General features: G+C 38.5%; 1 protein-coding gene across 1 annotated transcript in view; it reads right to left on the bottom strand.

Annotated features, from left to right (window-relative positions):
• NME8 (NME/NM23 family member 8) overlaps positions 2,590–16,087 on the bottom strand; it is a 35,467-nt gene continuing 21,969 nt past the window's right edge. Inside the window, exons 9-16 of the mRNA XM_021063577.1 lie at positions 15,715–15,902; positions 12,415–12,587; positions 9,254–9,398; positions 8,483–8,590; positions 6,193–6,344; positions 5,054–5,198; positions 3,563–3,801; positions 2,590–2,922 (exon numbers count right to left, since the gene is read on the bottom strand). Coding sequence (XP_020919236.1) covers positions 3,564–3,801; positions 5,054–5,198; positions 6,193–6,344; positions 8,483–8,590; positions 9,254–9,398; positions 12,415–12,587; positions 15,715–15,902 — 1,149 coding nt within the window. The 3' untranslated portion in view covers positions 2,590–2,922; position 3,563. The remainder of the gene's footprint in view (positions 2,923–3,562; positions 3,802–5,053; positions 5,199–6,192; positions 6,345–8,482; positions 8,591–9,253; positions 9,399–12,414; positions 12,588–15,714; positions 15,903–16,087) is intronic.

The following is a 16,087-nucleotide window of genomic DNA, read 5'->3' as shown; positions in this document are numbered from 1 at the left end:
TTCCATTTGTCTATATGTCTGTCCATCCTTGTGCCACTACCAGTGCTTTGACTGGTGTCACTTTGCAATGTTTTGAAATCAAGAAACAGGAGGACTCCAACTTAATTCTTTTCTGAGATTGTCTTAGCCATTTTGAGTCCCTTGAAATTTGATATGAATTTTAGTATGATTTTTTTCCATTTCTGCAAAAAAAAATACCATTGGGATTTTTATAGAGATTGCCTTAAATCTGTGTATTCCTTTGGCTAGCACTGTCATCATAACAATATTGTTTCCCAATCCATGAACACAGGATGTCTCTCTACTTATTTGTGTCTTCTTTAGATTCTGTCAACATTGTTTTATAATTTTGGATGTAAAAGTCTTGCACTTGTATTCTGATTGAGTTTATTCCTGCGTATTTTACTCTTTTGATGCTATTGTAAATTGATGTGTTTACTTAATTCCATTTTGAATTTTTCATTGTTAGTGAAGAAGTATAAATGATTTTATGTGTTGGTTTTCTATCCTGCACCTTTGTTGAATTACCTCCAACAGTTGTATGCACGTGTGTGTGTGTGTGTGTGTGTGTGTGTGTGTTCGTTCCTTTACAGTTTTCTAGATACAAGAACATGGTAATTGAGACAGTTTTAAATTTTCCTTTCCGGTTTGGGCTTTTCTTTGTTGGGAAGTTTTTAACCACTGATGTAATCTCTTTACTTTGATAAACCTATTCATATTTTCCGTTTCTTCTTAAGTCAAATTTGGTAGTTTGTGACTTGCTAGAAATTTGTGCATTTCATTTAGTTTACCCAATTTGTTGGCATACAGCTGTTTGTAGTATTCTCCTATAATCCTTTCTATTTCTATAAATTGAGTAGTAATGTCCCTCCTTTCATGTTTGATTTTAGTCATTTGCATCTTCAGTTTCTCTGACCGATCCAGCTAAAGGTTTGTTGAGTTTTTTGATCTTTTCGAAAAAGTCTTTTGCTTTTATTGATTTTTCTCTATTGACTCTATACTCTCAATTCCACTTGCTTCCACTTCAATGTTTAATGTTTTCTTCCTTCTAAATTTGGGTTGAATATGCTCTTTTTCTAGTTTCTTACAGGGTAAATTTATTTATTTGAAAATTTTCTTTTTAATGTAATAATTTCAGTTCCAAATTTCCCTCTTGGCACTGCTTCAGCTGCATTCCATAAGTTTTGGTATGTTCTCGTTTTCATTCATCTTAAATTATCTTCTAATTTCCCTGTGATTTCTTCTGTGGTCAGATGGCTTCTTCCCAACATGACCAAAACAGAACTCAAGGTATTTCTTTCTCACCTATATCTCTCTTCTAGGTCCTCTGTGTGGGACTGGTTAGATCATTTCCTCAGCAGCTCAAACCAGGCAGCTTTATCTTTCCCCACCTATTTGGTAGAATGGTAATCAATTATCAAGGCAGTGCAGCCTTCTAAGAATTCTCTGACCCCGAACTTACATTTCTACATTATTTTGAGTTGCTGTCATTTTTCACTTTGATTATTGCAAAGCCTCCTGTCAGGAGAGCTTGCATCCCATTTCCCCCTCCATCTCCTATATGCATCTGCTCAAAGCACTCTGTGCTGACACCTAAGAATCCTAGAACACATGTTAATTTTCTATCTCCAGCCTTTAAAGACCACAATAGCCTTTAAAGGCTGTGTATCTTCAGGCCTGCAATAGGGTCCAGAAAGAGCAGAAAAAAATGATTCTTGAATGTCTGAAACATACCCACAGGATCAGCCCACTCAGTGTTCTAACATAGTACAGTGGTGAAGTGAGGCAGAAACTAGCAAAATATTTGTGTGTGTATGTGTATATATATGTGTGTGTATATACACATACATACATATATACATGCCTATAGATGCCTTTATTTATATATATATAAAAAACTTTTAAAATGGAATTCTCTTTTTGCCTCCTTGTCTCTGATTTCAAAAAGATCTATTTCATTCCTTACCTTCTCCAGCCCCTGCCTGTCATTTCAGCACTGAAATGTACATGGATTCAAATCCTCTGTATTATTCACAAGGTTCCCCTCACCACGAAAGGGAGAGCTGTGTAAATGTTAGGATAGATCTGCACCATATTGCTCATAGATATTATAAACAGAATGTAGTTTCACTCACCCCCCCCCATCATTTATCACTGACATGCTTAATTATGTATATTGTCTGATGGTGGTTATAATTAGGTAGTTTCTGTGAGATTTTTACCTTTTTTTTTTTTTTTTTTAAGGGCCACACCTGTGGCACATGGAAGTTCCCAGGCTGGAGGTCGAATCTGAGTTACAGCTGATGGTCTACGCCACTGCTCACGGCAACATTGGATCCTTAACCCACTGAGCGAGGCCAGGGATGGAACCTGCATCTTCGTCAGATTAATAACATGCTGGCACATAGTAGGAACTCCTGTTTCTGTGAGTTTTATCTCTCCACTATATTTGTATTTTTCTGAAGGTGACAACCTTGATTATTATTATGTATTAACTGAGAGCCCACAGTTTTGTATTAACCAAGAATCTACAGTTCAAACAGACATACAATACATATTTTCTCAACATAAATGTTTAAGGTTGTGCCATCATGCTCTGGTCTAATACTGAGTCAGACGAATGGAATGCTCTGTGCCAGAATTTGCTTTTATTTTACACAGCTCATGTTTGGATAGTGTTCTTATACCTGGAGAAATTATAGCCTAAATGATAATATTAGGGAGGCATGTACTTCTCTCCTTGAGGAACCTGGCTGGACGTGGAGGGGATTCTCCATTTTGTGTTGCTTCCTCGTTATGCTCTGGAGGCTGAGTCTCAGTTTGGCTTGTCCAGGCGGGGGCAGCACTCCCCATGTGAAGAAGCTGTGTAGTCATATTCAAGTCAGCAGCCAGAGCCATACAGGTGTCATGTGTGAGTCTGCCCTGTGAAAATAAAGGAAAGTAGATTTGATGGCGAAAGTCACTTATCTTACACTCCATCTCCCACGTTGCCTAGGCTAGAAAAGTTTTTAAGGTTTTGATCAGCAGCTAGGCAGATTCAATCCACACCTATTCTGTCACTACCTCTCCTGAAGTATCCACCTCTTTGCCAAGGAAAAGAAATGAGTGCCTTTTATTCTAGGATTCCTAATATTCTATTCTGTTCTATTCTACATTATCATACAGCACCTACAGGTTATTCATAGGTTCCAAGTTTCCAGAGAGTTAGAGAACAGAGTTGAGGCTATTGAATGACTTTGGCCATTTGGAGTGAGGAGTGGAGGGGAAGTGAGGGGAGGGACTCCATGACTGAGTCATTGCAGATGGCACAGACAGCTCAAGACCAAGACTCGCAAACCCAAAGGTGTCTCCCTTGCCCCACTGTCTCCCAGGTCCCTGGCATCTATAAGGCTTGGCTTCGAGGCTCCCAGGCTGCTATGGAAGAGCACAGTGTAACTAGCAGGAAATACATGTAGATTCAGGAATACGAGGAAAGAGCTGGCCCTGCCAAGACAGCCTTGTCCTAGACCCAGCCGCTATAGTAAGCAAAGAAGACAGAATAATAGCTAAAGAGATACTATACTTTAGTTTTCCTCAGGATTCTCAGCAAGAAAGCCTTCGAACATTTTATTAATGGTCTCCATTGCCTCTAGGGTATTAGAGGCTCCGTGGACAGCATTTCTCAAAATATTTCTTCCATATTGGGCTCGGACAGAGTTCGGAGACAGTAGTCTTGCTTCCTCTGGGTCTGTGGGGCCCATCAATCGTCTCCAGTCTAACACTGCATTCCATTTGGTCAGAATCATGACCAAAGATGGACCCCTGTGAACAAAAATGCTGTCAGAAGACCTGGGCTATGGATGTCTGCAGGGATAGTGGACATAGCTGAACACCTGCTACAGCTTCACCCAGAGAGCTCCTTTTTATTCTTTTTCCTTATTAGTGTGATTTTGTGATTGCTTTTTTCTTCTTCTCCTTCTTTAATTTTGCCTTCTTCCTACAGATTTTTTTTGTACTAGAAAAGAGATGTAGTTTAATCTAGGGAGGCAACCAGGCACTGTTCCAAGGACTTTCAATGCATCACTTACTTATTTAGCCTTCACAACAGTACCCATAGGTAGGTACCCTTATTATCCCCCTTTTATGGATAAGGAAACTAAGGCAAAGATCAAGTGTGTTGGCAAAGCAGGGATCTAAAGCCAGATAACCTCTGTAGCTAATATGAAGACCTAAAGAAACAGAAAAAAAGGAAGGAAAGAGAGAGAAGAAGACAGGGAAGAAAAGAAGAAATTAGAAGGAAAAAAACTCCAAATATTACCAGGGTGCCTTTTCATAAATTAGATTAGATGGTATGTTTTAATGAATTTTTGTAGTTTTCTAAGTTTCTACAAAGAATAATTACTGCTTTGATAATGCAAAGACAAATACCATATGATATCACTTCAATGTGGAATCTAAAATATGGCACAGATGAACCTATCTACAAAACAGAAGCAGACCCAGACATAGAGAACAGACTTGTGGTTGCCAAGGGGGAGGGAGGGGGATGGACTTGGAGTTGGGGGTTAGTAGATGCAAACTATTGGATTTGGAATGCATAAGCAATGAGATCCTGCTGTACAGCACAGGAAACTATATCCAATCACTTGTGATGGAACATGATAGAAGATAGTATGAGAAAAGTAACATATATGTATGTATAAATGGGTTATTTTGTTGTACAGCAGAAATTGACAACATTGCAAATCAACTATAATAAAAACGTTTTGTAAAAAGCAAAGAACTAGGAGTTCCCGTCATGGCTCAGTAGTAATAAAACCAACTAGCATCCATGAGGATGCAGGTTCAATCCCTGGCCTCCCTCAGTGGGTTGGGGATCTGACATTGCTGTGAGCTGTGGTGTAGGTCAAAGATGCAGCTCAAATCTGGCGATGCTGTGGCTCTGGTGTAGGCCAGCAACTGCAGCTCTGATTTGACCCCAGCCTGAGAACTTCCACATGCCAAGGGTGTTGCCCTATAAAGACAAAAAAAAAAAAAAAAAAAAAAAAAAAAGCACTATATATCAGAAACTTACTCAGATAAAATTTCCAATACATCTTTATAAAATGCTTTTCCTTTTATTTTAAAATAAACTTTGTCTGCTTGGTCTTCAGTTAGGAGCACTTCCTTCACCTGTGTTATGTCAAACCCAGCCTCTTTAATAAGCTTCAGGATATCCTCTAGGGAAAACAGATATTTGGTAATTTTACACATTGCCTCCACGTTTGCTCCATATTCAAGTAGACTGCGAAAAACTAAGGAAGGTAATACTGTTACTTGCATAGAGTGGTTTAAAAAAACCAAAACTGGAGTTCCCACTGTGGCTCAGCAGGTTAAGAACATGACATAATATCCATGAGGATGTAGGTTCGATCCCTGGCCTCACTCAGAGGGTTAAGGATCCAGTATTGCTACAAGCTGTGGCATAGGTCACAGACATGGCTCAGACCCAGCATTGCTGTGGCTGTGGTGTAGGCCTACAGCTGCAGCTCCAATTCAACTCCTAGCCTGGGAACTTCCATATGCCACAGATGCATCCACAAAAAGCAAAAAGGAGGAAAAAAAAAAAACATGCTAAACTAAATTGAACTTAAAAAGCACCAGATTAAAGTTCCCTGGTGGTACAGTGGGTTAAGGATCCATTGTTGTCACTGCAGCAACTTGGGTCCCCACTGTAGCATGGTTTGGTGCCTGGCCAGGGAACTTCTACATGCCATTGATGCAGCCAAAAAAAAAAAAATAAATAACATTCAGGAGAACTTGAATACATTAATATAAATAAATGTAAATGTCCAGTCTCTAAGATCCATCTTTCCAGAAACCACATGAAACATCTAGTGGGCTATAAAAGGAGGAGAGGAGGAAATCTGCTCCTCTGCTAAAAATGAAGACAGGTTTTCCATCTCCATACTGCAGATGCCAAGGAACTTCTTGCTAGATAATGGATTGAAGGGGAGAACCAATCTGAATGCTTCTCCCTGAACTGGCACGGCCCCATTGAGGGATTGAAATAAAGTAAGTCCTGTCAAATCACACCAACAGCCCCAACTTGCAGAGTTACCTCCTGGCAATGAAGGCACTCATTGCTTTCTTCTTTCAACTTTTCCATAGCTTGAAAAAGTTCACAAACTTGGAAGAAAAAGGTAGACTTTGCTTTTACGTTTTTGTCTTTACCTCTTTGTTCTGGTGATACATGAGGTTTAATCAGTGCTACCGTGTGTTGAGGAGGAAAGAAATGCTGTATTTCCCTTTCAGCAGCTTCTAATGAATCACTTCCATACAACTGGTTGATAGGTGAACTTTCCATGGCAAATCGTATGCATAAACTTTGAAAAAGAAGTCAAGTTAAAAACTATTACAACATATAACATAACACCATATAAAAAGTATTCATGTTTGCACTGTGCAGAAGGAAGTAATTGCAAAATGGCTTGAGGCATGCTGCTTCCTTCCAAGGAGGTCATGAGACCATTTCAACAATCACGATAATGGATATTGACAACTGTGAAAGTAGGAATGACCACCCTGTGAAAAAGCACAGACTACAGGATCCTGGCAGCATTACTTGCTAGTTAGATGATACTGGCCAATTACTTAACTTCTCTGTGCTTTAGTTGTCTCGAATATAAATTTGATCATAAACCCAGTTTTGGAAGGAGATTTTGAGGATGTAATCAGATGATATATTTGAAATACATGGGGATATCAAATTGTCAATAAATACTCCTTCTGCTTATTTCATCACTAAATGACATCAAGCACGCGAGATGGCATTTGGCCCTGTACCAAAGATACCAAATTAGAAGCATTGAATCTGGGAGACATCACAGTGGAACCCTCCAGGTGAGCAAAAGCAGCAAAGAGGAACATGCATTCAGGATGGACTTTGTGAAAAGAGGCAGAAATGACATGGATAGTAATGGACAGTCGATGTCAGAGAATCAGTTTATTCTGGTTCTGTTTCTATATGATAGATGAATACGTATCTCCAAAATCAACCGTTCCTTGATGTTTTTCAGTGGCCCCTTTCCCTGTCTTTCTGTCTCTCTCTATTTCAGTAGAGGAGATACTCACTTCTCATTACCTTCTATGCCCTTTGCATACAGTCCTAAGCAAACAACCCACAGAATCCAGCCATGGTGATTAATATTCCTTCCTGTTAATAGACTGACATCACTGGACACTTGGCCTTCTATCCTCAGCTTCTAGATCCTCTTCTTCCCTCTCTTATTTTTCTGACCATTTGAGATTTCTATTTTTTCCTTATCCAATTTGACTTTCCCACTCAGCTGCTGGCTGTTCTCGCACCTCTGATTTGAAGATATTTGTAGTGTAGGACCCTTGGACTGTAATTGCCAGGAATGGGGGATTTGCACAATGAAAGACCACCTAAGCCATCACCAGCATTTACTCCATTAATGGCAGAGAACTACAGCCAGCACCTCTGTTATGCTGTTAGACATGCTTATTGGAAAAACTGTCTGTGTGTGTGTAAGGTTGGGATAGAGGGGTTGCCATGTTTCTCTTGTATGCAGGTGCCCATGTTTCAGAGTAAGCAATGGAGAGCGTAGTATCTGAAACCCAAGTATAGGAAAGGGCAGAATTCTGGTGAAAGAGTTATTTCAAAAACAATCTTGGGTAGGCCCAAGGAAACAGGAAAAGGGGAAACCAGTGAAAAATAATGGTTAAAAGTAATTTCTGGAGTTCCTGTCGTGGCTTAGCAGAAATGAATCTGACTAGTATCCATGAGGACACGGGTTTGATTCCTGGTCTCGCTCAGTGGGTTAAGGATCTGGTGTTGCTGTGAGCTGTGGTATAGGTAGCAGACATGGCTCGGATCTGGCGTTGCTGTAGCTGTGGTGTAGGCCAGTGGCTACAGCTCTGATTAGATCCCTAGCCTGGGAACTTCTATATGCTGTGGGTGCAGCCCTAAAGAAAATAAATAAATAAATAAAAAGTAAATAAATAAATAAAAAACTTAGAGTGCTCCTAGGTGCTAGGTAACATGCCAGGTGTTGAGCAGATTACAAAGTTTAGCTGACTTCTAAGATTCATCAGTAAACTAACTTAGAAAATGTTCCCACTAAGTCATAGACTACATGTTGTTAGTCATTGTTGTCTTGAAACTTCTAATCAACCTTCACACCTTTCTCAAAAGGATTTCTCCTAAATATTGCATGGGACAGATATTTCTACTAAGATAGGCCCTTTTGACTGGATATCTACCTCTTCCAACCTCAATCCAAACAGCCCATAACCTTCTCTTACAAAGGCTTGGCTGTATTCAGGTTGTCATTGGGCTGGTCTTGCAATCATAAGCAGTCTGCTCCTTATTCAGCAAAAAAAGTAGCTTTTTTGAGAATCTCTCTTGGATTACAGCTGTGGTTCCTGTACCCCAATCCAAAAAAAAAAAATCAGAATGGCTCCCATGAGAAAAGTTTGAGACCCATGATACGCATCATACCTCTCTGGGAGATGTTCTCTGGCTTCTTCAACAGTGCTTGGTCCAATTAACTGTTTCCAATGCATTAAACAATTATCTCTTAATAAAACAAGAGCTAGAGATGGACCACTGTTAGAAAACACAAAGTCAACAAAAGTATGGTTCATAGCTCATTATAGATAGGTATTACAAGCATATTTGTTAAATAAACTAAAAAGTAGAATCAGCATTTTCTCAAGAGTATGAAATTCATTCCTGTTCATGTACTCTCAAGACCACGTTCTTAAAAGGATGGAATCAGAGAAAGGATGGGAAGAGAAGGGTCTCACTTCTGATAGAGTGGTCCCTATGTTGTCCCTATCCTCCTGGTAATTTATACGTCCTTGCTGGCTTTCTGTCCCAGCTGCCATTTTCCCTTTTCTAGAACTGACAGATTTCTAGCATCCTTCTCCCCTCCTAGGACTAGTGATCTTTAGGAGTCCCAAAGCCCTTGAGAGTCAGTCACAGTTCTCTACTTGGACTTGATGCTGCTGGACTCCAGCAACTCCCATCAACTCAACTGGACTCCAGCAACTTCACCCAGGACCCTGGCATCACCGTAATAACATGCCAGGAGGATGAGAGAAGACACACAGTTGGGCGGAGACGTGAGATGGGAGGGAGCCTGGCAAAGAAATGGACTCAGCACCTCTTTACCAAATTGAGACTTGAACAGAAACCAGGGTCAAGAGAAGGTTTAAATGACTCAAACATAAATCAGTCTGTGCTTTCTCAACCTGAAATCTATTTTACCTGGTCATGTTTTTGATAAGATTTTCAAAATAATCTTTATTTTCATATTCCTTGCACAGTGTTTGGGCTTCCTCTTCTGATAATACTATTTGTCTCTGCATCATTATTTTAAAGCCTTCATCTTGAATAATATTCAACACATCCTCTAAATACAAAGTCACATAAAAAGTTTTAAACTGCTAGGTTATTGGTTGTACACACAATGGAGAATATATTATAACCACATAGAATGCACTTCATTCTCATATGAAACTTAAGTTTATAAAATAGCTTATTAGATTTTAATTTAAGGTGAGTAATATCCCCAACATATCAAATTATGATGCTATTTCCAGTTTTTCAGTGGACCAATATCTAGAGGTTTGGGGATGGGGGTTTATACACAAAAAAGTTATATAGGCAGGTAAATTTTATTTCATACATGAAGGTAATATAATGATGTTATCAGGCTAGGGCTCAGAAACAAGTGCATATTTTTTTGTTAATGTGCTTAAACATAGCCTCTAGATCACTGATAAATGAAATATAATTGATTAAAAAGTGGGAAATTAATGGGCCTAAGGGCTATGGGGAGCATGAAAACTAGTTTATATGAGAAAAATTATAGATACAGCTACTGTTGGGAGTTCCCACTGTGACTCAGTGGGTTAAGAACCCAACATAGTCTCCATGAGGATGCAGGTTTGATCCCCGGCCTCACTCAGTGGAGCAGATAAGTAACTATGGAAGAAATTTTAAAAGTTGTCTAAAAGCCTATTTGTCCCACCCCCTATAAAATGACGAATCAGCTTGGTTAGCTTTATTAATAAATTTTAAGTTATGTATAGTTCATCTGACATTTAAAACTCTCCCTGTGTAGAAGTTCCCTCTATGGCTCAGTGGGTTAAAAACTCAACATAGCATCCGTGAGATGTGGGCTCAATCCCTGGCCTTGCTCAGTGCTCATCTGGCATTGCTACAAGCTGTGGCATTGGTTCCAGATGCAGTTCAGATCCAGTGTTGCTGTGCCTATCGCATAGGCCAGGAGCTGCTGCTCTGATTGACCCCTGGCTCAGGAACTTCCATAGGCTGCAGGTGCAGCCATAAAAAGAAATAAAACTAAATAAATAGATAAATAAATAACTCTCTCAGTGCACTTAAAATAAAGAAAGGTTAGAATAAGCCTGGCATAATACCAGGGAAAGACTAAAGAATAATATTTTAACTGAAATAAATTTAACCATATATGTACTGCATGCTGACTGCACCACTGGAGCTCCTCTTTTTTTTTTCTTTTTTTTTAATCAAAGTATAGTTGATTTTAAATATTCTGTCAATTTCTGTGCAACAAAGTGACCGTGTCATATATATATATATATACACATTATTTTTCTCATAAATATTACCAAACCAGCTCCAATAGCTTGGTATACACCAGGCGCTATGAAAGTTTATTCAAGGAACCCGAGGAAGACTGAACATTTGAAAATCTGTTATAATCGCATCAGTAGGTGAGCACGTCAAAGGAGAAAGACTATTTTCTGTTCATCTTAGTAAATAACAAAGAGAGTTGGATTATATTCACAATCTTTTTGTATCATGTGGCTCCATGTAGATATTGGAATATAGAGATTTTGCCTGAAATCTAAAACCAACATCTTACTTGAAAACACTGGAGGCATTACTAGCAGTGGGAAGTAAAGCAAAGGCAAGATGTTACCATAACTGCCTTTAACTACTTCACATTTGTCTGGAAGTACTAAGCAATCCATAAAGATAAGAAAATTGAACAAAATGGATAACATTGTGTATATGCTCTTTGGAAAATTCAAGAATCTATTTTTTAAAAGTGAGTACTGTTAAAAAACATAATTCAGTAAGGAGGTCAGGAAGTAAATATATACAGAAGCCACTATCTTTCTTAGAAGATAAGTTTAGGGGGGAGAAGATGTCATTTGTTACAGGGGAAAAAAAAAAAACACTAAGAATAATCCTAAAAGGAAATAGCTGGCACTAAAACAGGAACAACTAGGAACAGCTGACCTTTATTGAGCGTACATTTTGGAGCAAAAAATGCTCCATATATTACCACATTTAACTGGAAAATAAGAGCTGTAATGAAGACGACTATTATATTTGGATAAAAGGTGTAATAAGTAAGTAGAATAGAGATACATTATAATTCTTGATAATAAACGAGAATATGATGATGTCAATTTTCCTCAAGTTAAATAATCCATGTGGACTTTGCTTTGAAATTTCTTGAAGTGATACAGAATCATTAAATGTCACTAGCGGTCAACATCGGCATTCTCTTGGGGCACAGTGGGTTAAGGATCTGACATTGCCTTGGGCTTGGGTTGCTGCCCGTGTTTGATCCGTGGCCTGGGAATGGTCACATGCCACAAGGGCAGACAATTAACATTTATTGAAAAAAGAAGAATGATGAGTTACCACTTATCTGCCAAATGGCAAACACAGTAAACCTGAAATGATAAAAAAAAAAAAAAAAAAAAAAAACACGGAGGCTAGACCCAAGCAGTGGGCCAGTGGGAGAGTGATAAAGAATAACCACTTCAAATTTTTTCCCCTTTTTAATTCATACCTTTATGTCATCCTTAAGTGTAAGTATGGTTTGTATATCACAGTAGCGATATGTTATTATACTAACAGCTACCACCAAAATTCTTCATAGGAGAGAATTGTATTTGGTAAAAATCATTTCAAATTATTAAGAGTAGAAAGTAAGGAGGTTAAAAATAACTGGCACCTTTTAAGTGCTGGGTACCTTATTTGTGTTTTCTCATTTTAATCTCCTGAATTGAAACATGAAGAAATAGACTTGACAAAGTATTTCTTTCAAATCACACTAGTCATGAGGGGTTTACCCAAGCTTCAAACTAAGGCTTTTCAGACATGGGTGCTTCTGGTCTTTATTATATAATAATTCTTGCCATGTTACAATCTACTCTAACAAATTCATAGGTTAGAAAACACATCCTAAAAACCTTCAACTACAAAAAAATTTTAATTTTTTATTGAGAAATTATTAACATAAACTAAATTTCTTACTTCAAGTGCTTTTTCTTAAATGTTAAATTTTTAAGGTCTTTTAATGTAAGTATACTAGGTTTCCTTCAAATCCCATGTACAAAATAGTTAAACAATTTATACTTTCTTACCTTTCTTTTCATGAAAGAGATCTGGTCGAAGCAATGCCAGTATCTTTTCTAATTTTATGCCTTTCATTATTTTAAAATCAGGGAAGAAGATGTCAATAAGTGTAGTATTAGTTATATTCTCTTCAACATCACAAAACTGAGATAGATGTTGTCTTCTCATATATTCTTGTAAACTGTTGAAAGCCAAAATATATTTATAAACTGAAGTTTAATAGTCATGCCAGAGACTTAAAACTGATATGGCCACAAATAATTTGGAGTTTAGTAAAACACATACAAATTTATTTTCGCAAAAAGATAAGTTGTATCTCTCTATCATATCAAAAAATATGCATTTAATTGAAATCTTATGGAACCAATCCAAAAATAGATTACATGAAATCATGTATGTTTGACTTCAGGAGAAGATTTTAAAGAAACCAAAATAAAATCCATTAATTTTTTTTTCTTTCCTCTAGGTAAATTTATTTTTCCCTTTAATTTTGTCTTTGAATCAAAGCTTAAGACCACATTACATGTTTTCAAGGAGATAAGACATTTTGGTCTTTTTTTATTGTTTATTTCTAATTTTATAGGATTATAATCAGCAAATGTGTGTGGTGGTATCTTAATTTTAAAAAACTTTTCAAGTTTTCTTTGTTACCAAAGCAAATTTATTTGTGGGATTTAAGATATTCCATATATTATAGATCATTTATTATATAGAATTTGGAATATGTATTTGGCATTCCTATATATCCTTGCATTTTTGTCCACCATGTATGGAGAGCTCTGACCATAAAGTTATTCTTATCCAGTTCTCTTCATTTTTCTAAAACTTTTACTTTCATGTAATCTATGTTTTTTGAAACATAAATTTTTGACTCCTATATGTTTTTTGCAAACGCTTTCTTCTATATCATGTCCTTTATCATGTTTAGCACTTTTAATGTTCAATTCTAACACTTTATTTTTCCTGGCTATTTCTTTGCCATCCCTTTATTTTTGTTTTTCTTTTCATGTCTCTTCTAAATGGATGAGTACAGTTTTTTAAACTTTTTACTTGGGGGAAAAAAAAAAGCAAATGGACAGAAAAGTTGCAAAACCAAGATAATGAACTTTAGATTCACGAACTGCCTTCATTTTATCATATTTGTTCTCTCTTTTTCTCTCTTATCCTACCACGGGAGTGTGTGTGTGTGTGTGTGTGTGTGTGTGTGTGTGTGTGTGAAAAATTTAGGAATAAGCTACAGATATTTTCGCCATTCATTCTCCTAAATACTTCAGGAAAGTTTACACTGATATAAAACTACTATCTTGACATTACCACTATGGCTCGCTCAGTGGTAACAAACCCAACTAGCATCCAGGAGGACTTAGGTTCGATCCCTGGCCCTGCTCAGGGGGTTAAGGATCTGGCATTGCCATGAGCTGTGATGTAGGCCATAGATGCAGCTCAGATCTCGCATTGCTGTGGCTGTGGCATAGGCTGGCAGCTGCAACTTGGATTCGACCCCTAGACTGGGAACTTCCATATGCTGCAGATGCAGCTCTAAAAACAAACAAAAAACCAAAAAATAGAGTAACTACTATTGTTTACAAAGCCCTTTGTCAGCATTTGATTTACCCTATGAGTACCTCTATCCCACTGAAAACTGGGAATTAATGATATTAGGGTCTCCCTACTACCTAAAAATTATGACATCCCTAGAAACTAGCAGATGGACCTACTCCAGAAAAGCCACTATAATGTATTACTTAATAAGACAAGAAGGAAAGTTCTGGAGATGCTCAGTCAAAACCTGCCATAGAGATGGGCTGCCCAGCAGAGGAGACATGCATCATGGTGCCTCAAGACTCAGCTGCTCAGAACCCATTTCTGTTCCGCTTACCTGTCTTTCAGGCACACCCTGACAACTCATGTATTAGACACTGGATTTTCTGAGTCTTCAGAGGAATGAAAAAGCACAAATGGCAATACGTAAAACCAACATTCTGTAAGTGACTTATGTTCACTTTTGAATATTTACAAACTGTTAACAAAAACATATGGATTGAGTTCTTAGTGATTTTTTTTTTTTTTTTTTGGTCTGTTCCTTTTAGGGCCGCACCCACAGCATATGGAGATTCTCAGGCTAGGGATCAAATTGGAGCTGTAGCTGCCGGCCTACACCACGGCCACAGCAACGCCACGTCTGTGACCGATACCACTACTCACAGCAATGCCAGATTCTTAACCCACTAAGCAAGGCTGGATTCAAACCTTCATCCCCACGTATACTAATTGGGTTTGTTACTGCTGACCCACGATGGGAACTCCCTCTTAGTGATTGACTGATTGATTATTGATAGAATGATTTTTATTTTTTCCATTATAGCTGGTTTACAGTGTTCTGTCAATTTTCTACTGTACAGAATGGTGATCCAGTTACACATACATGTATACATTCTTTTTGCTCACATTATCATGCTCCATCATAAGTGACTAGGCAGAGTTCCCAGTGCTACCCAGTGCGAATGTAAGCTGGTACAACCACTATGGAGAACAGTATGGAGGTACCTTAGAAAACTATACATAGAACTACCCTATGACCCAGCAATCCCACTCTTGGGTATATATCTGGACAAAACTTTCCTTGAAAAAGACACCTGCACCCTCTTAGTGATTTATAACCACTAGCGCCCTTAAGGAAAAGGGCAGAGCACATCTGCTGTCTTCAGGACTCGAGAAAGGCAGAGGTGGGATGTGGGCAGATAGGAGAGGGAACTGGGTCAGAAGGGACCATGCTTGGTCCCATTCTAGCCCTGGAGTCCAGGGCCATGAGGCCAGCTTTAGACAAACAGGAGGGTCTAACCCTTTGACATAAACTCTCAGGGCAATTCCAGCTTTGTTGAATATATAAAACTTTAGACTGGAAGCAGTACTTGTGGGTTTTTTTGTTTCTTTGTTTGTTTGTTTGTTTTTGCCCTTGTCTTTTTTAGGGCTGTACCCCTGGTGTATGGAGATTTCCAGGCTAGGGGTCGAATCAGAGCTGTAGCTGCCGGCCTACACCACAGCCATAGCAACTTGGGATCCGAGCTGCGTCTGTGACCTACACCACAGCTCATGGCAATGCCAAATCCCCGATCCACTGAGTGAGGCCAGGCATCAAACCTGCAACCTCATGGTTACTAGTCAGGTTTGTTAACCACTGAGCCACGATGGGAACTCTCCTTGTGGCTTTAATGTAAAGATGTTTGTCTTAGATTCGAGCTACCTGGACATTACACTCTATTACCTACGAATGCATCGTACAGGGTGGGTTTCCTGGTCGGAGCTACCTGTCCTGCTTATGCTTCATCCCCACGCACTTGGCCATCTCCTGCTGGTCGTCCCATGTTTCTCTAGCTTCTGTCTCAGAATTAGCTTCACTTTCATCCTGGGGAGGCTCTTTTTCCTTTTTCTGAGATATAACTAGAATGTAGCTGAGGCCACTTGTCATAAAAGAAACAAAATCTTCAAAGTCAGGCTACAAAAATAAAATGATTATCTGTTTACCTCAGGCTCCTGAAATGGGTAGACTATAGTGGCAGCCTCTACCCAAGTCAAGAACATCTCCCCTCTTGTAAGAGAAGGTTCCTTACAAGCCTCCTATTAACATACCTGGGAAGGACAGACAGTTAGCAGGGACTGATCTTTTTTTTCTTTCTTTCT

This window comes from Sus scrofa, chromosome 9 (genome assembly GCF_000003025.6).
Source record: "Sus scrofa isolate TJ Tabasco breed Duroc chromosome 9, Sscrofa11.1, whole genome shotgun sequence".
Taxonomy (NCBI): Eukaryota; Metazoa; Chordata; class Mammalia; order Artiodactyla; family Suidae; genus Sus; species Sus scrofa.
Note: the sequence above shows the minus strand (reverse complement) of the source record. Positions and strands in the feature narration are given on the sequence as shown.